General features: G+C 31.5%; 2 protein-coding genes across 13 annotated transcripts in view; one reads left to right on the plus strand and one right to left on the minus strand.

Moving 5' to 3' along the window:
* LOC111415574 (contactin-6) lies at nt 1-7,922 on the minus strand. Of its 4 annotated transcripts, none has more exons than XM_023047319.2 (6): nt 7,746-7,922; nt 7,398-7,634; nt 5,448-5,620; nt 5,263-5,392; nt 4,854-4,973; nt 1-3,159 (listed from the first exon to the last, which is right to left on the minus strand). In XM_023047319.2, exons 1-6 carry the CDS (start codon nt 7,801-7,803, stop codon nt 2,996-2,998), a joined length of 882 nt encoding a protein of 293 aa, XP_022903087.2. In that variant the 5' UTR covers nt 7,804-7,922; the 3' UTR covers nt 1-2,995. The 4 variants fall into 4 exon arrangements, with proteins under 4 accessions (XP_022903087.2, XP_022903086.2, XP_022903088.2 ...); XM_023047318.2 differs by having other exon boundaries at nt 4,854-4,994; XM_023047320.2 differs by having other exon boundaries at nt 4,840-4,994.
* Nucleotides 4,407-19,894, plus strand: part of LOC111415573 (retinal degeneration B) — a 24,768-nt gene continuing 9,280 nt past the window's right edge. For 7 of the 9 annotated variants that reach the window (XM_023047309.2, XM_023047316.2, XM_023047312.2 and 4 more), the window contains exons 1-6: nt 7,979-8,130; nt 18,892-19,033; nt 19,093-19,225; nt 19,277-19,480; nt 19,541-19,674; nt 19,733-19,856. In XM_023047309.2, coding sequence (XP_022903077.2) covers nt 18,956-19,033; nt 19,093-19,225; nt 19,277-19,480; nt 19,541-19,674; nt 19,733-19,856 — 673 coding nt within the window. In that variant the 5' untranslated portion in view covers nt 7,979-8,130; nt 18,892-18,955. Of the gene's footprint in view, nt 4,537-7,978; nt 8,131-15,594; nt 15,814-18,891; nt 19,034-19,092; nt 19,226-19,276; nt 19,481-19,540; nt 19,675-19,732; nt 19,857-19,894 lie in introns of those variants that run through there. The other 2 variants (XM_023047311.2, XM_023047310.2) reach the window with 2 other exon arrangements.

Raw genomic sequence — 19,894 nt, forward strand, 5'->3', positions numbered from 1 at the left:
AACTAAAAATTGTTTTTATTTTCAAAAATTACAATAACAAAATGGAAAACAATGAAAAATAAAATGCAATCTTGATAAATACAACCACAGTAAATCACAAAAAGAACACGGTAACGAATAAAAAAACGTGATAAGATGTATAATTCCCGATATATGTTTAAAATATACGTATATACTCGCGCACATTACTAAAGCCGAAGCAAAGCGAAATGATTGGAAGCATATCGTTTCGACGAAAACACACAGTAATACGGAAAATACCGTACGATATAAATTACAGGACACTACAAAATAACATATATTGGATTTCTTTTTCTGAACAAAGATATATAAAATACTTTGGTGCATATACTAGTCGTAAAGAGTAAACACAAGTTTGCGTAAAGAGTTTATTTTTATTAAAGTTGAGGTTATTACGATATGATCTTTATATTTTTCTCGATAATATTTTTTTAGTGTTGCTTTAATATTTGTACTGAAACATACATCTTTTACGCAAACTTGGGTGTATTGCAATTTCGAGATATAAATAGACAAATATAGCCTCTGTATAATAGTACTTTTTATTAAGATTTAAAGGGGAAAGTAAAAAACTTTCTCTTTGGTTTATAACTTATTTTTGTTTTCTTTTACCTGAATCGCTTGAGTATTTAAATAGAAGGAATAATGATTATAAAGTGGTGTTAAATGTTGAAAAAGTTATTGCGCGATTAATATCAGAAAATTGCACAGCTTGTTGACCATAAATGTTAATGAATTAAAAATAAATCAACCAGAAAAATGTGAAATTTACGTTAACCCATTTGCATCATTCAAAACAGATGACATATAAAAGAAGAAATGGCCCATGTCACCAAATTTTTTTTATTATACTATACATGTGTATGAATTATAATTATAGCATAAATGGTTTAGCCATGCGTCTTTCAAAATTCCTAAACCCGAGTGTTTCTAGTTCTAGGTTTAGTGCTAGTTTTAATGACAGTGCTCTTATTATAGTCTGTTTTTAAACCAGGAGAAGTGAATCCGAAAGTTAGATTTACACTAGGAAATATCACCAGAAAATATCACTAGATATTTTAGCGGTAAACTTAAATTAATAATTATTTTTTTATTTTATTGCTTATTAGTGTATTTCTTTTCGTTTGTTATCGTTAACACTAAACATACAAATTAACATTGAAGTTATGAGTGTATTTATTTTAAAATATAATTTTACAAAAGTAAATAAAATAAAATAAAATGAAACTGTCAAATTCAAAATTGCCTGTGTGTGAACCTTCCTCGCATTCAACCAATCACGTGCAAGGTCAATTTGGTGAGAAATTTAAAATGCTCCTCCTGGTTTAAAAACAGACTATAGTAATTATTTACTGCTATGTTGTTGTATATTTTTATTGAACTAAAACTAGAACTAGAAGTATTCGGGTTTCAGCAGCACGTCTTTCAAGGCAGCTAAACAAGAATGTTTCCAGTTCTAGGTCTACTTTTAGTTCTAGCGCTAGTGTTAACTCTAGTTTTAGATGTGATTCAGTCCCAAGTTGTTGTATATTTTGAATATGTATATATAATATATTAATTATAATAAAAGTAGTAATAATTGTGTAAATAATCGCGCGATGATAATGGCCAGAAAAAAGACCACAGATATCAGAACTTATGATACAAATGGGTTAATACAGTCAGATGATTTGATTACTTTTTGTTTATACCACAATTTATCGATAAATCTCGTTTTTTTTTATCTCATTATTATTTTTACAATTATCCTTAACGTGCTCGAAAGCTAGAGTATTTTAAAATATCATGTATAAAACTATTTAGGCACTGACAATTTATTTTAACATACACTTTAAAACCATACTCGTACAAAAATTATTGCATCAAACAAGCAACTTCTTTGAGCTATATGTATATTATTATTTCTGCTTCGATATTTTTTTTCTTGTAATCTGCATTTTACGTTTTTGTGTTACGTCAAGCTAATTGTTGTTCTCCTCGTTCGCTACATTTTAAAGAGGCACGATTCAAAAATTACAACCATAATCAGTAACTAGTTTGTATCGTGAACTCGTCGTTTTTCTTTTCTTTCTCATTTTCGAGTTCACGAAAACATTCTACTTCATGTCACTATTTTAGTTTACTATTGCGTTTAACAATCGAATTTTTTTTTCTTTGTGTCAACTACATAAAGAACGTGTGAGATTCGTTATATTTTTCATGTCTACAAAAATACCGTCCATTTATTTAACTTATTTTTTTAAGTGTATAGAACGGTTTTAGTACTGCATTAAATTTTTTGAGTTTTTGTGTTTATATTTAAACAAGTTTTATGTACTTGAATGATTATAATACTTGAAAGTGTCTATACACATTTAAATAAGTCAAATAAAAAATTCTTGTGCTTTTACGTTATAAACGGGAAGCCAAAAATTACATTGTACCTTGTAATATCGCAAAATACCTACAACCATCATACCCATCACTTCCCACACTTTGTATAATACCTGATATGACAACCGTTTTTTTAAAGATCTAAAAGTATGACTAGAAATTATCACAATTTACACAACTCTATGAAATTGAACTGCGCACGTACGTACCGTATATAATACTTAATTAAAAAAGGCCTGGGAGACCTTTTTTTTAATCAAACGATCTTTTTTAACCCCTTAACGTCCAACTTACTCGCTTTACGTAACGTATGTAGTAATATAACAAATTAGCGTTATGTAAAAGGCCACGTTATCAAAATGCACAGTTTTTTTTAATCTTTGAAAATGCGCGAATTTTTAATTTTATTTACCGTTTGTTAGATGTTTACGCTACATTTACTTTTTTAGTTTTTAGTAACCGTGGTGTTAAAAAAATTGATTCTTTAAGCTACCTTTAAAATTAGTTGTTTCTTTCTTAGTTTCTTCTATTGCAATCTACCTATTATACTTGTAGTCGTTGGTGCGTTTCCTCGTCCGGAAACTAAATTGTTAGGCTACTTCTAAGAAATTCTAGGCTGAACAACGGTGTTGTTGTTAAGGCGCACTGGCGTTTCATTGTTGCAATTTTCGTCTGCGGGCATTTGATCCGCTTGCATGTTGCCCTCAAATCCGGGGTTTAATATTATATTCGGTACTAATTCTATTACTTCCTGCTCGTCTTCTACTGCAAATTATGCAGATAATATTCAATTTCAAGTTTCTAATTTTACATTTCAAGGCTATTCCTTTATATCAAATAAATCAATTACATGCGAAATTTATACATATTAGTACCCATGCAAATATTATTTTTAATATTAAGTTGAAATTTACAATGAGACCAATTAAATCAATTTAAGAGGGTTTTATAGCGACTATAGGGTAAATGATTTAGTTTTGTATTTAATAAAAATCTTTAAAGCCGTGACATAGTTTGTGTTTTAAATTGAAATTTGAGGTTGCTGGTTTAGGATATTACATAAAAGTGTTCCATTTCTTCCGATTCATCTGACGCTTCTAAATAACCTAGCACACAATTGGTCAAGTACGCGTAATGGAATCAGTTTTCATTCATTAATGTTGAATCATTTCTTGAGTTTGTCGCTCAGAAATGTACGTTATTATCAGATAACTGCGCGTGTTTTAAATATTTTGGAGGTCAACCTAAGATATACACTACGATTATGTATAAGTATTCTTGGCATTATGAGAATGATTATAAGTTTATAGGAGTATTATATAGTTAAAGATTTCTAGACGCATGCCAAATTTTTAATAATTTCAAGGAATATATAAAAGTTTGCAAGGTTAATTAGAATTTTATGAGTCAGAAATTTTTTACATTTCAGAGAATTTCTAAAGCTGTGTCCAAATATAAAGCGACACGTGCGCGGCAGCAACACGCGGCGTTCGCATGAAATAATTCATTATAATTCACGCTGCGCACTGACTAAAAATGCTCGCGAGCGGCAGATAGAGCGCCAAGACGTCAATTCTTGTACACATCCTAAGGCTTTCCATAGAATCTAGGAATTTTTGATGTTCTCCAGCTATTTCTAAATGTTCATCCTAACCCTTCAACTAAAGTGTTAATATTAGCAACATAATATGCTTGATTTTAGCCTTAAAGTACTGGAAAACAATAAAAAATGGTCTCAATCAAAACATTCAACTTAATTAAACAATTTTCAAAACACAACGCGTTCGAACTTAAAGAACGATCTACATATAAGAGATATACTTGAGCACATCACCATTTCTAAGCTCCTACTTCCGAAATAATATTTATGAATTCATATCTAAAATACTTCTATAATATAGAAAATAGATAATACAACAGGGAATGAAATTGTTTTGAAAGGGGTAAGCTGTTTCTTGATGCATTAACCACAACAGTTATCTGAGTGATCTTGTATTTTCTAAATGACAAGTAAAAATAATTAATACTTCAGTTTGTTTTCAAAATTTATCAGTGTTTGTGTCATCTCGTAAATGTCTATAAAAAAATCTACAAATCCCAAGAAATACTCAACACATTATCTTCCAACATCTTCATTTAAAGGTAAGTTTTTTTTCAATCCCTTTAGACATGTAAGCACAAATCGACACACAAAAAACAACGAAAACATATCGACATCAATTATCAAAATCTACAACACGTTAGCGATTAGAAAAGCAGCCTACCTTTACTGAACGGAGAAAGAGGGTTGTCAAGCAAAAGTGTAAAAATAATTATTGTAGTGAAAAATGATTAACGATAGTTGGTTATGGTGAAAACAACGTTACGTAATTTTGGTACATAGGGGAAAGTTTAAAGAAAAAAGTAACTAGAGCAAATTAGGAATAATGGCAAGAGTACACGAACCTCAATCCACTTACCACCTGTGCGGCACTCTTGGTACAAAAGTAGGCACGTTCCAAGACCGAGAACGGTTAACGTGCCCATCACGATCGCCACCGCTATTATCCATATCCGGGTGTCGAAAGTCTGCGCCCCAGCTAGTAAACGAGCGGCAAGTTCTAAAAATTTTAGTTACTTTTTTGGGGTATTTAGGACACAAAACTAGTTAAAGTAACTAAAAAATAGCTAATGTGATAAGGATACTACTAATTCAGCATTCATTGAAACTAATAGTGATTAGGTCAAAATTAATAGACATAAGTAGGAAATAGTGCTAGGAAATCAAAGGATATCTGTCAAATCACCAATGAATATTTTACAAAATACATAAATTTAAATGAATTACTTTTTTAGTAATTTTCAAAATTGTCAATGATTAAAACTTACGTTTCTCAGTATATATATGTAAAGTGGTATTTATAACTTCACTTTTAACACCAGGACCCAACTTGTTTCCTGCCCACATGCGGAAGGCATATGTTGTGTTAGGCTCAAGCTTGTAAACCTCTAATCTCCGCTAAGAAATAATTTTTTTAATAAGAAAAAAAAACTTAAATTAAAATGAAACTTACTAAATTAGGACTTAAATGAGTGGGTGCGATAGACGTCCAATTCGATTCGTTCATTAATCTATATTCAGCGGTGAAAAAAGTTATCGGATAGCCGCCGGTACCATTTAATTGCCATATTAAATAAGCTAGAATTGTACTTGGATGTACATAAAACGGCAAAGCAGGTGGTGGTGCTAATAAAGTTAAAAAAAGAGTGTTATGTTATTATAATATAAATTAACCTATATTATACAGGTTATTCAGAAGTTAGATAGCAAAGGTTATAAATTAATTTCATTATAATTATCCAAGTCTTTACACATTTTTAGATCTACAAAATTGATACTGTCTTTCTCAGTTTCGATTGTAAAATCTAGGAAGCTAAGCTTATTAAAAGTATTTTTGAGAATGTGACGTTTTCATAACTACTTTTTTTTTTCTTTATTTCTCTTACAGAAAAATTCAATCATTTTCTGTTATACCTCGAGATTTTGTGAAAATTTTCATGAAAATATAAATAAAATAATTATGATTCACTTCACCTTGCATCTCAACATCTAATTAAGTAATGGTAACAATTTTAATTTTAACTTTCTTACACATACAATAATTGTATTCCATGTTTTGCTTATACTCATTCGCAAAGAACATCAATGTTTTGACCAAAAATTTTGACTCAACACCTCACTAAACTCCACCCATTCCGATCTTAATCTTTATTATTATTATTATTGCTGCCAGGCTGAGGGGAGCGGCTCCTCTCGTTACCGCGACCTATAAGAACTATTGTAACTTTAGCCCTCCAAAAGTTTAGGGCAAATGTAGGTCCTTGATGAACCTTAGTATTGCCCTGAGGTCTTGAAACTTTATGTCGGTAGGTGTCAACAGAGTTTTACCGACAGTTTTGTGTCTTAGACGGCCTCTGGCGACGCAATTGCATAATATATGTTCAGCTGTTTCTGACTCGTCGTTGCAAAGTTGACAAGTCTGATCCTCAGCTTGTCCAATGTAGAAGAGGTGGTATTTTAGGGGCGCATGGCCTGTCAGGTAACCTGAGAGCGTTCTTAGATCCCCTTTGCTGAGGCATAAAACCTCTTTGGTTTTGTTTTGCGACGGAGTTATCATACTCTTGGCTTGTCTGTGACCTGGAAGTTCTTTCCAGCGTAAGCCTACCTTTGAGACCTCCCAACTGTTGATTATTTGTTTTAGGTGGCTTTTTTGTAGTCCACAACCAGGTTGGGGTCCAATGAAGAGCGTGTTTGCTGCCTCTCTGGCCAGCTTGTCCGCCTTCTCATTGTTCATAATGTTGCTGTGACCTGGAACCCACCATAGGGTAACATCATTGCCCCTAGCGAGTTCTCTCAGGTTGTGGGTACACTATCTGATCAGTGCAGAGTCACACATGTAGGCCTGAATTGCCTTTAAGGCGGCCCGACTGTCTGTGAAAATGTTTATGGATGCACCTTTCTGTCCCTTCTGTAGGTTCAAGGCGGTGCAAAAGTTTATAACAAGAACTTCTGCTTGGAAAATTGTTATGTCCAAGCTGAGGGGCAGTTTAATGTGGCTATTTGGTCCACTGATGCCCATACCTACTCCGGATCTAACTGTCTTTGAAGCATCGGTGTACCAGGCTAGGGCTCCTCTTTTTAGTTGAGGCCCACCCTTCGGCCAATCATCCATGCTTCTAAATATGACCTTATAGGGCTGGTTGAAATTGTATTCTGTTGGTATAAGGTCTGTTTTAATTTCAATCAGGTGATTTAGACATGGCACCTTGAGGATTTCGAGGTGTCCTCTGAGGTTACCCTGCATCAACTTGAGGATCTTAATCTTAAACACAGTATCAATAAATAAGAAAAATATTAAAAAAAAATACTTTAACAAGCTTAGAACATAATAATATAAATGTTGCTATCTAATTTTAAATGACATGTACCTATATCTTTTTTCATCATCATTTTCTACTCTTACTTTTAACAACAACTTGAATATTATATTTCACAGCTGAATTTTCTTCTGAACATCTATATTCACCAGAATCATTTTTAGTAACATTCTCCAAAAACAACGAGCCATCCTCAAGCGTTATGAAAGGGGGCTTCTCGGAAATATCTCTAGTATCCCTTTCCCACATAATCCCATTGCTTTGATTTAGAGGACATTCAATGGTAATATTCTGATAAATATCCACATATTTTGTGTCAATAGCTACATTTCATATAAAAGGAAATGATAATTAGCAGTTAGAATAACGACCTTCGTTGTTGTTTTTTTTATAGCCATTTTTTTCACTTTATTCATTTTTAGGTTACTACTTACCGATGCAAACGACAGGTAATAGAAGAATTTGGGCGTAGAACCGTCTTTTAACGTGCATCGTGGCCGACACTCGTACAAAAACATTTAAAAAATATCACACAAAATCAGTTATCGACATTTAAAACGTTGAAATAAACAAATACACCCAAAACCGATGTGGTTATTGATCGCCAACAATGACGCGAAAAAAACACTACGATTTCTGTGTTTTTTAATAGGAAAGTCACCATATAACAGTTGGACATACTGTTTTCGATTTATCTAGTGTTCTTGCGATTTATTTGTGATTAGTTGTTGTCTCGATACGTTCGTTGATAGTTGATTTTTTTAAAATAATAATTGTTTACCAATAATGATTTACTGTGACTATGGTTTTAAATTAAAGGTAGGTTAATTTTTGATGTAGTGTTTTATTAGGTTATGTTTTGAGTAAATAAGGCCATTTGATTTTGAAACTTTTCAATTGTTTGTTTTTTTTTGAATTAAACGTTCTCAGTTTTCAATGACACTTTATAAGATTTACATTTCTATTTTTACTAAGGGAATTAGTTTAAAATCCATTTACTTGGTGGCCTTGGTAAATTTCTGTAAAGGTATAAATATATCGGTGTAACCGTTACGTTTTGATTAAGTTTAGAACAAGGAAGTTATTTCATGTTTTATCGTTTATCATAAATAATTTATGTACAAATTTTAGGAAATGTGGCATTTTTAAATCGGTGTTTATTTAAATTTAATTCATAAAAATTCTTAAAATTACCAAGATATTTGGTTTAGTTTTTCATATGATTAATTTCTTATGATTTTTAATTATATTTTGCGTCCTTAATCTTTGAAGATACAAAAAAGAACTTGTAAAACGCATTCAACTAAACCAATTAATAAATTTGGAGTGATCTACACTCTATTTAGACACCATCTATCAGTGGATATTTCAATTAAAAGACGTGGTTATTTTGTAATTCACCTAATAGAGGATCTGAGACGCCTCTAGAGATGACAATAAGTAGAAATTGTAAGTAGGTATAAATGGTAATTGACCGTTTTTGCTTTAATTTTGAGATCTTAATTGTATAATACTAACACTAGACCTAGAATTAGAAAGTTTCTTCATCAATGAGATTTCATAATTCAAACACATCTAAATATTTCGATAACTTCGCTTTATCTTCTTATTAAGTCTTCAAAATTATAATAATAAAATTACATCGATAAGGAATGATAAAGGACAGCAGTTTTTTATCAAAAGTGATCTTGAAAAGTCCTTCGCATATCTACTGGATCACTCTGTATTTTAATCGTAACATTAAAGCTAGTTACGCGTTTAATTATGTAATTATATCCCGAATGACATTAAAAATGTTGAATGCATTTAAATGAAACAATCTTTTTATAGTATTCAAAAAATTGTTTTAAACTGTTAAGGCACATAGTAATACAGGATAATTCAAAGTCCACCCCCACCATTGGGATGTCAGAAACCATAAGAGATACAGAAATGGTTAAATGGGGGCAAAGTTGCATTTTAAAATATGACCAAAAACAAAAAAAAAAAGACTTTTTCGTTTTTTGCCTATAACTTCTTTATTGTGATTTTTTCGTGAATCTGAAAAAACATTCGTAAGGCAACTTTTTATGAAAAATGTCATGACACAACTAGAAATTTTCTCCGACGTTTCGTTTTCGTGAAACTATCATCAGGTTTATTTTTTCTTATGTACGCCAATGTTTTTTTTTTATTTCGTAGGGGTCGAATTTGAATTACCCAGTATAGCGTTTTTAGTCATAACAATATTTGGTGTGTTTTGAATGTCGCGTCGTTTCAAGCTTCTTTTTCCGCAATCATATGTAATGTTTGACAATATTTTCTTCTGAATATATTAACAAAGACATACAGCCTTTATGGTGACTACTTTAAATAATGTTGGCGATTAATTGCGTTTTATTAGAGTAGAATTTTTGATTAGAATCGTCAAGTTACAACCTCTATAAGGGGGGGGGGGGATATTCTCAAACCTTAATAAAAAATTTAAACAATTTACGTATTAAATAATGCACACTGCTTATATGCATCGCCTTTCGTGGATTAAATAGTTAGGACGATACCAAGAATCTGTGGTTTCCCAAAAATCTCACCTACATATAAGCTAACGAAACACCTCGCCAAAGTTTTGTTGCCATTTACAAGAACACACAGACTCACATGTTAAGGATTCAACACATTTTGTGTAGACCGGTAGAAAGTACTTGTAAAGGACGCTGTGGAAGTCCCTGACGAAAACTTTGTCTGTTATCGACTTATTTAAGCTTGAAGGGAGAGTTTTATGAGCAATACCAAGAAGTAGCCATAGGATACATAGGTATCACCATAGGTATCCAAAAATGACAATTTGACATTAACATTATCTAATGATAATAGCTATGATAATGATAATTGTAAAGTAGTGGTAATCCACTACTTTATAATTTATTTAGATAGAACAAACAAAAAAAAGAACAACTTTTTTAGAACAGCAGATATTTATATGTCAATATTAAATTTTGTATGCTATCAAAAAAATCTATGTTAAGTTATTAATTTTTTTTTATATTATTAAATCGATCGCTTATTCAGCAAAATAAGTTTTACCAATTTTTTAATTAAAAATTTTCAGTTTGTGCCTTTTATTTTAATATACAAACGCTGTGTTTGCGTTTCATTTTTTTCAACGCGTTACGTTTTTTGTAGTCATTAAGCTTGAAATGCGTAAACCCATTTTGTCCTCTTTTTTACGATACCATATTTTTAATTAAAAACATTCGTTTTTCCAAAAATCTATTTTTCCTATTAATTGTAAGTACCTTAAATTTGATTCCGATAACTTTTTCGATCAAGTTATTTGATTGTGGAAAAGAAAATGAGTTTGTTTTCGAGAAACCTTTTAAATGTCAAAAGAAAATTAAATGAAATAAAATTCGGGGCAATTTACATAAATTTGAATTTTTAAAAGTCCGTGAAAACTATCGACTCTAACTGTCCGTCAGGTTTCCCTGGCCAACGAAACTACAGAGTCGAATAGAGACAGGAGGATCCTGCCGGTTGGCAGGGAGTAGCATCGAGCAATCCGGGAGCACGGTCCCCGCGCAGTTCACCTTTGACATTTACCGAGCTTTTACTGGGTTATACGCAGATGCTATTTAGAGATTTCCGTTAAAATTTGTTGAAACTGGAAAGCGTATCTTTATGAAATCAAATTGATTTAATATTAATGCCTTAACATCAACTACTATTTCAAAATTAAAAATTAATCATAAATTATGAGAAACGATATGAAAATAAAATAAACAAGAATGGAATGGTGGAATTTTGCGGCACAAAGGTACGATTAATGTGATTAGTGTAGGATATTAATCCCATTTAATACTTCGAGAGAACACGATCACAATGAAAACTGCCGCTCAACATAATTGTAAAGTATATGTGTGGAAACACGAAAATAGCACGAAGCCTTTTCGTTCGTTTCGTGACGGCTGTAATAACGTCACGTTTCTGCGTCAAAGGTACATCTTCAACGATTCCGTAACAGACCAATTTACGTCGAGAGCAGACTAACAATAGCAAAATTATACACCTGCACTAATCCATTTGAATCATAAGCTGAGATATGGACGAATTTTTCATGGTCATTATTACTGAAGCGTTTTCACTAAAGCGCGAAATAGATATTATTTACACAATTATTACTACTTAGTATATTATATTGAACTAACAAACTACACTAACACAATCACTATAACCATCTTCAGAAACAAGTTCGCAGTGTTCAAAATATACAACAACTTGAAAGTTTCGGGTTTAGCCGTGCGTCTGTTAAGACGGCATGCTTCTAGTTCTAGGTCTACTGTTAATTCTACTTTTAGTTCAATAAAAATATACAACAACATATAAAGAAAATAACAAATTTAATTAATGAACGCTTTGTAACATATGTAATCTTTTATAAATTGCACTTTACAAAATTTATTACTTGCCCATCAAAAAAAAATCATAAAATCGAAATCGATATTTGAACATCATCACCAGCGCAGGGAGAGTTCAATTAAACGGTGTATGAATTGCTGGCTATTGGTACATATGTGTCACATTGGGATGTTATCGGACGGATTCTTTTTTGTATTATTTTATATTTCACATAGTCATCAAAAGATTGACATGCGCTAAAAACCGTCGAAGCGTAACGTTACTTTTGTAGTTTTTATCGACATTTATCAAGGGTTGGACAGTTGAAAAATTTCCAGAAAAGAGTTATCTACAAATAGAGTGCATTCTAATATGATGAAATCATAACACGTATCATAACTGACAAAAATATTCGATAAGAATTTGTAATCAAACAGGAATTTTAACTATACTTTAAACGTTATAGGTACACATAAATTACGTCGAGAAATTCACATGATAGATATTCATCAATTTTTTAACTTAATTAATTTATCTTTGTTGATATAATATTATGTTGTAATTAACGATCCAAACTGGTTTTACAAATCTCAGGAATGTATACGATAGCATTTATTTCATTCATTTCCTATCTGTATTACAAGGAATTATTAAACAACTTATCTAATTAACACGTTGATTCGTGGAAATGCTGGACGGTTCTTTGATTTAAAATAAAAAATCTTATCACGGCAAGCATTCTGGTAACGTTTTATCATTTATTCAAATTTACATCCGCTTTTAAAATATGACCTCATAACCGCAAATAAAATAGTTATTTTGCGAAATTTCATCGATTATTAATATTACTCGATGTAATAATATCAGTGTGTAAATGGCAATATTAAACCATAGTGTAAATAAATATTGACGGTTTTCTTTTAAGTTCATATTTAGCGGTAAACCGTCGAAGGTTATAAATAAATGGATGTAAAACATGTTCTTAGAAACGAGTTGATTCAGTTAAAAACTAAAGTGGAATAAAAACTTTTAAATCAGATGTTATCCGAACATTCGAATCCTAATAACAATTTAGTTTATCTAAAATAAACTGCATATCAGTTGAAACTAGTTCAAACTTTCATTAAGCAAACTATTTTGATTAACAGGGCGTTTGTTCGTGGTACGTTAAACGATAGTATCGATTATACATTTACAAAACTTTTATCTATTCACAAAACATCACTTGATAATCTTTCCCTTATCGAAATTAATTAATTTTCGGGTTTATTTAGAAGATTATTTTTAAACATTTTATAAATCTTTCATCATAAAGTTTATTTTTATTAATAAATATGCCAGCCAATTGTTAAAAGTAAGTTATCTTAAAGCTCGACGCCGACATCCTATGCGGTTAGTCAGTGTTAAATGTCAAACTCGCGCAATTTTCATTGCGTTTTAACACTAACCAGCTGCCGCTTTTTAAGTAAACCGAATTGAAATAGACCATGGAATAAACTATTAGCATGAGAGCGGCCGACGTCGTCGCTACTTATAATTGTTTACAATGCCAAATGGCAAAAAAACTTATACATATACCAGTGTGTTAAAGATAAATTACCATTATATTTGCATTTCAGTCGCTTTTAGAATACCACATTAAAAACTTAAGTCTTTGTTCAGGTAAGAGAGTCCTTTGGCTGTCAGCATTGATATAGGATAGTGATCGTTTAGCCGTTTTAAGAACTTTTAATTTTTGTAAATTAAATTTTAAATTAATGCTTTTTTTTAGGGTTTACATTACTATGGTAGTGTATATTATATAGAATTTATGTAGTGAAGATTTCACAAAGCTATCCTTATTTTATTAGAAATAAAATAAAATTATAAAACTTGTGTTGGAAAAAAGTAAAACAACCTTTCTAAGAAATAGAAACATATGGCAAATAAAAACTAGTTTTTGATAAGATACATTCGATAAGACCAGTCTTAAACATGCCTCGTGGTAGCTGTTTGTAAAACTGTGAAAGAAATGGTTATTAATGATTTTAAAAACCATGTTAAACAATGTGATATCGCTCGCAAATTCTCTTTACACAAATGTGTAGTATATCGAATTATTAAACAATATCGTCAGACGGAACTTGTAGACTTGCAGAAAAAGTTTGGACGTCCCAGAAAAACCAATAGATGCCTTGATAGAATACTTGTAAGAACAGCTAAAAAATATCAATTTTATTCTTCAGCCAAAATTAAGGCTGAGGAGTTACAAGAAACACACAATTTGGAGGTATCAACACGTACAATACGTAATAGATCAATTGCAAATAAACTATTTACCCGAAGACCAGCGAAAAAACCGCTTTTACAAATAAAAAAAAAAGCAGCAAGACTACTATTTGCACGCACCCATCAAGAGTGGACATACAACGAATGGAAAAAGGTATTGTTTAGTGATGAATCATAGTTTAACTTATTTAAAAGTGATTGAGTGCAATATGTGAGGTGTCCAATAGGAAAAAGGCTGACTTCTAAGTACATGCAGCGAACATTAAAGCATGGAGGTGGTTCTGTGATGGTTTGGGGATGATTCTCTGGTTTTGGTGTAGGTGTACCGTGATATATTAAGAAATGTTATGGAACCTTATGCCGACGAAAATCTGGCTATCTCTTATAAATTTCAACAGGACAACGATCCGAAACGCACATCTAAAGTCGTAAAAGAATGGTTTGAACAAAATAAAATAAATTTGATGACTTGGCCGTCACAGTCACCAGACTTAAATCCTATAGAAAACCTATGGAAAATAGTCGATAAAATTCGAAATAAAATTTACAAAAATGGTGGCGAATTGCTGCTCTTCAAAATGAATGAAGAAGAGACTAAAACCAGAGCTACCACTAGAAGACCTAGAACTAGATCTAAAATCATTCCGGTTTAGCCATCTTGAATGTTTCTAGTTCTAGTGATAATGCTAATGTTAGTTCTAGTTTTAGTTATTATTCAGCTTTAGGTTGTTGTATATTTTTAATGTAATTAAACTTTTAAAACAACGCATTAAAAACGTAGTAGTATAACGTTACAAAGTGCTCACAGCGGTAAAAAGTCTCTTTGTTCAAGCGCGAGAGTGGTGTGGCTGTCCACATTGATATCGGATGCTGTTTATCACTTGGTGTACTCATAGTTGAACTTTGCTCTTTTACTGGAAATTTTAATGGTGTATGTAACGAGTTTGAGTAACCTTCAAACTTTGAAAATGATATAACATCGTTTTGGAATATATTAAAGGAGATTAAGACGAACAATAAAACGAAAAATAAAATGTTAAAGAATCAAAATGTAAAGTAAATATTATATTAAACGTAACAGGTATTGTAGTTTCGATTTTCATTATTGGCTTAAATCCCAAATGACTGACAACTTTGCATTCATTGTGACAATCCAATCTTGTTCATGCTTGAAAGATCAAAGGCGTGTCATAGCTTTACTACAAAGTAGTTGCTTTTCTAAAGCGGTGAAATAAAAGGTTTTCTGGTCTTCATATACAATAACAATAATGATGTTCATAAACTTAAATCTGTCTTAGGAAACATTTAACTTCTCTTATTGTGACTTATAATTAAGACAAGCTAAAAGAAATTTATTGTTAACACTATAATAAAATTGTTCTAAAAATATGAATGTAGAGTTATTTATTTAGTTGCAAATTTCAGTCGTTTTGTTTTAACCTTTTTTTTAGTTAGTTTCTTTTTCATTGTCATCTTCTTCCTGAAGATGAGCATCAAATAAAAATTGCCCCACCTGATCATCGTAGGGAGGCTTTCCTCTTGGCGCCGCGATCAATAGAACTCGTCCGCGCGGCGCCCCTCGTGCTTTTCCGGCGGCACCTTGAACCTCGGACGGCCGCCCGCGCTTCGCTCCGTTCAGACGGTTACGATCAACGCGATCGCACGTTTCCTTAGAGCTTTTGAATCGAGCGCGAGCTTTTAGATAAGGAGTGGTTCCGCGCGCTCCAAATTAAACACGTTATCCACGTGAGATTTATCAATATCTCAATTTCAATGACAATATGTGATTTTTCTTGAACGAAAAAAGATATCCCAACAAAGTTGGTTTTCTTTGATAATTTCCTCTTCGGTTTTTAAGAAGTGAGTATTGTCGTTGTTTTGATGTTAAACACCTGTGATTCAACACATCGCCAACGTGTTGAATCCCAATTTCTCTTATTGTTGTTTTAGGTCAGTAAATTAAAACTTTTTTGATGTTAGTTGCTTGAAATTTACTTAATAGGAAAAAAAAATATCGCGGGGGGTTGATTAAAAGAGGAATAAGTTGGTTGAGGGATGAAATTAAATATTCTTCGGGTGAAGCGTGTCCTGTAAGGTTTTCGCCGACGAAAACGGAAACGCGAAGGTCGGGAATTGCTTTAAAATTCAAATTAAGTGCCCACGTAAAAAAAACAAAAAGGTTAACTTATGATAGTGTTGATATTGACGTTCGATGGCTTTTATTCGTCGTGTTTTGTCGTTTCTTACCAAAAATTGAAACATAAAATATTGGAAAATATACGTAATTAATTTTTTTGTGTATTGTCGTCATAAATAACTAGCAAAAAGCGAAACCAATAAAGGTTCGTATATATCACTTCTAAATCAATCTAGTAATTTATTCTTTAAATAAATAATTTTTATTTTATTGAATCTATGAAATATAATATATATATAGTAGAAAATACGAAGTATTTCCTAGTGTTTTTTATACGAAGCACTGTAATTTTGCAACAATTCGGGCATTAATTAGTAGTTATTTATTTAGCTTTTAATTATATCTATGTATGTAGCTAAGAACACTCGTTTAAACGTATTATGTTACCTATTAATAATATCATCCTAGTATCATATTGTCAAAACTGAACATACCATGTGCTCCAACATTGATCAGTGATCATTCTACCTATATCAAATAACGCTTTATAATAATTATTATTAATAATGGTTTGATGTGTTGGAATAAATTCCGGCAATTCGACAACAGAATCTTTGTGGAACACCACCAATTTATTTTCGCAATCTTTGTACTACTTCTTTTCCTAGTTAACATTCTGGATCTCCCTCAGAGTATAACCATCAACTTGGAGTATATTCTTTAATAGTTTTCCTTCTTTTTCCAAAATCTTAAAATTGTTAGTTTCCATTTTGAAATTGTTTGTTTCTAATTTGAAGTTGTAAAGGTATAGAATGTACATATCGAATCCATAATTTCGCGTTCCAGAAGCAGTTCGGTATAATTGGATCAGGAAGATTTTTCGTGACAACTAATATAAATAATTTATAAATGAAACTGCTTATACAAAATACAAATATTATTTTGAAGCTTATTGTACATATGTATGTATAATTAAAGTGGTCTACAATATTCTTGTTTTCTTTTTTTAAATAAATTCTAACATTAACGTTAGGCAGTCAGACTTCTTTGATATTGTGAAAATGGGGTAGAGTAGTGGGATAGATTCTTAAACGAAAGGAGAAACAGGATTCGATGGTTTAGGTGTGATATAAAGTTGTGAAAAGGAAATAGAAGTACTAATCGTGAATTACCGAAGTGACGGGTATTTCGAATTGTTTTGGGATAATGGGGTAAGTACTATATACTACACCTGACATCAGCTAAATGTATATATATAGTACAATGTATTCGATTGCATTCGATTAAGCCGATGTCGCTGGCGGCCGAGGCGTTGCATACAATACCATGTCAATCTTAAACGTGCTAAAAAATAATGTAGCGCCTCGGCAGGTCACTATGTGGCTAGTATAATTTTTCGAAGGAAGCTGCTGTTTATTTAGAGGGTGATGCGAATGTTGTCGGTTTACAGAACTGTCTTCAATGACGTGAGTCAAGTACTTGCGTGTACTACAATCTAGCGAGAATTTACTTGATACCGTGGAGTTGTGGGTTGATAATCGCGTAACCTGTGACTTTGGGGGCTATAAATGAACTATTTTCGCGATTCAATGATGTAAAGGGAGATTTAAAAAAATTATATTTCAAACGATTTCCTTAAGTGCAAAATGTATTATAAGTTATAACAAATATTTATTTTGAATGTCTACTTGCTTTTTAATAATTTAATCGTGGGTTTTTTAAAATTTTTATTAATATATCAGTGTCATATAAAAATGGGTAAAAGGAATGTGAAAATCACTTCACTTTTTATATTCTAGGTTGATGCATAAAAAATACAAAATCAATAAAACGTTAAAAATTTATGGCTTCTCTGTAATCCTGAAAAAAAGGAAAACAATAAAAATTGTTCATTAGGTGCTTTCGGAGAAATGTTCCGTTTATCGTAATCTATTTTCATTCTGGTTAATGGTTTCGATTAAAACCCCATTTCCATGCATCAATTACTTAAATAAACACTTTTTATTGTTTTCTTTTTATCAACTTGTCTTTTAATGTTTCAATGATCTTGAATGGTTTCAAGGTTTATAAATTCTCTTTAAGACTTAATTTTTTTCCTTTTAATGTTGGCATCTATTTTAAAAAGTTAAATAGTATATATATGTTTACAAAATATGTCTAGAAAGTCGTCACGTCAAAAAAAAGTAATTAAACTATAAATACTGCCGAGTGCTGAACATTTTACAGCTCGTATCCGCAACTTTATGTCGGTCATATCTTTAAGTTCTCGGGTTTAACTTTATACCTTATTGTCAATAACTTAATTTTATGGTAAATAAATTGCAGAAAACGTTTCTTGAAATAAAATATTACTATTGTTTGAATAATATTGCGCGGTAAATTTGAAAGTCTGTTTACGTCATAACGAGGTTCTTGCGATAATGGCTACTTAGCTTCAGTGTAGTAATTTAAATAATTAAGCTGTCGCGTGCAGCTTGTAGAAGAACGCGTCCGGGTCGCTATTACGGAAATAGGATTAAATATGCATGAGATTCCAGATTATTTCTAAAAGGTATGCATCGTAGAACTTGAGTATCAAGAATCACCACAACGTATTATAATGTTGTTTTCAATCTATTATTACTTTCTTTGATGTCACCCACTTTGTTTCTATTGTAATAAATCAATTCAATATTCAAAATATCAAAGTTTATCTATCAGTACGAACTTAAGCTCTAACGCGGATTCACGTTAGATAACTATCCATAAAATTGATAAGATTGACTCATTTTGTTGTGATGTCTTTTCGTTTTTGTTTGCAGATAAACATAGTGAATTTGTTGGGATAATGCATTCTGATAGCTGCGGATAATATAAAATCAAACTATGCTCATCAAAGAGTATCGGATTCCGCTTCCCCTTACCGTCGAAGAGTATCGAATAGCTCAATTGTATATGATAGCGGTAAACATTGTTTAACTGAGTAATAACCAAGAGATTGATTGAGTTTTTGATTATTTTAGAAAAAAAGTCGTGAGGAAAGCAAAGGGGCGGGCAGTGGAGTAGAAATTTTATTAAATGAACCGTACACTGACGGACCAGGTGGAAAAGGACAATACACCAAAAAGATTTATCATGTAGGAAGTCATCTTCCTGGTGAATTTATTTATTTGATTGTTATTCTTAAATTATTAAAAAAATTTTAAGGATGGCTTAAAGGAATATTACCAAAGACTGCTCTTATGGTGGAAGAAGAAGCTTGGAACGCTTATCCGTACACCAAGACTCGATACACTTGTCCTTTTGTCGAAAAATTTTATCTAGAAATTGAAACGTTGTATTTTGGGGACAATGGCCATCAAGATAATGTTTTTAAACTAACTGGAAGTGATTTAAGAAATAGAGTGGTTGGTTAGTATTTAATTAAATAAATTTAATATTTATAAACTTGATCAAATTTATTTTTTTTAGATCTTATTGATGTAGTTAAAGATGTTTTATATGGAGCAGATTATATTAAAGAGGAAGATCCAAAGATTTATCACTCTGAAAAAGCAGGTCGAGGTCCTTTACTGGATAACTGGCTTGATGAATACTGGAGTGAAGTAAATTCTTTATAACATCCTAATTATAATTTTCAATATAATTTTTGCCTTAATCTAGATTCAAGGTAAACCTCAACCTTTACCAGATGGAAAAGCTATGATGTGCGCGTATAAATTATGCAAAGTTGAATTTCGTTATTGGGGGATGCAAACAAAAATTGAAAAATTTATTCATGATGTTGGTATGTTTGTATTTTCTCTGTACTAATATTTAATATAA

This window comes from Onthophagus taurus, chromosome 1 (assembly GCF_036711975.1).
Source record: "Onthophagus taurus isolate NC chromosome 1, IU_Otau_3.0, whole genome shotgun sequence".
Taxonomy (NCBI): domain Eukaryota; kingdom Metazoa; phylum Arthropoda; class Insecta; order Coleoptera; family Scarabaeidae; genus Onthophagus; species Onthophagus taurus.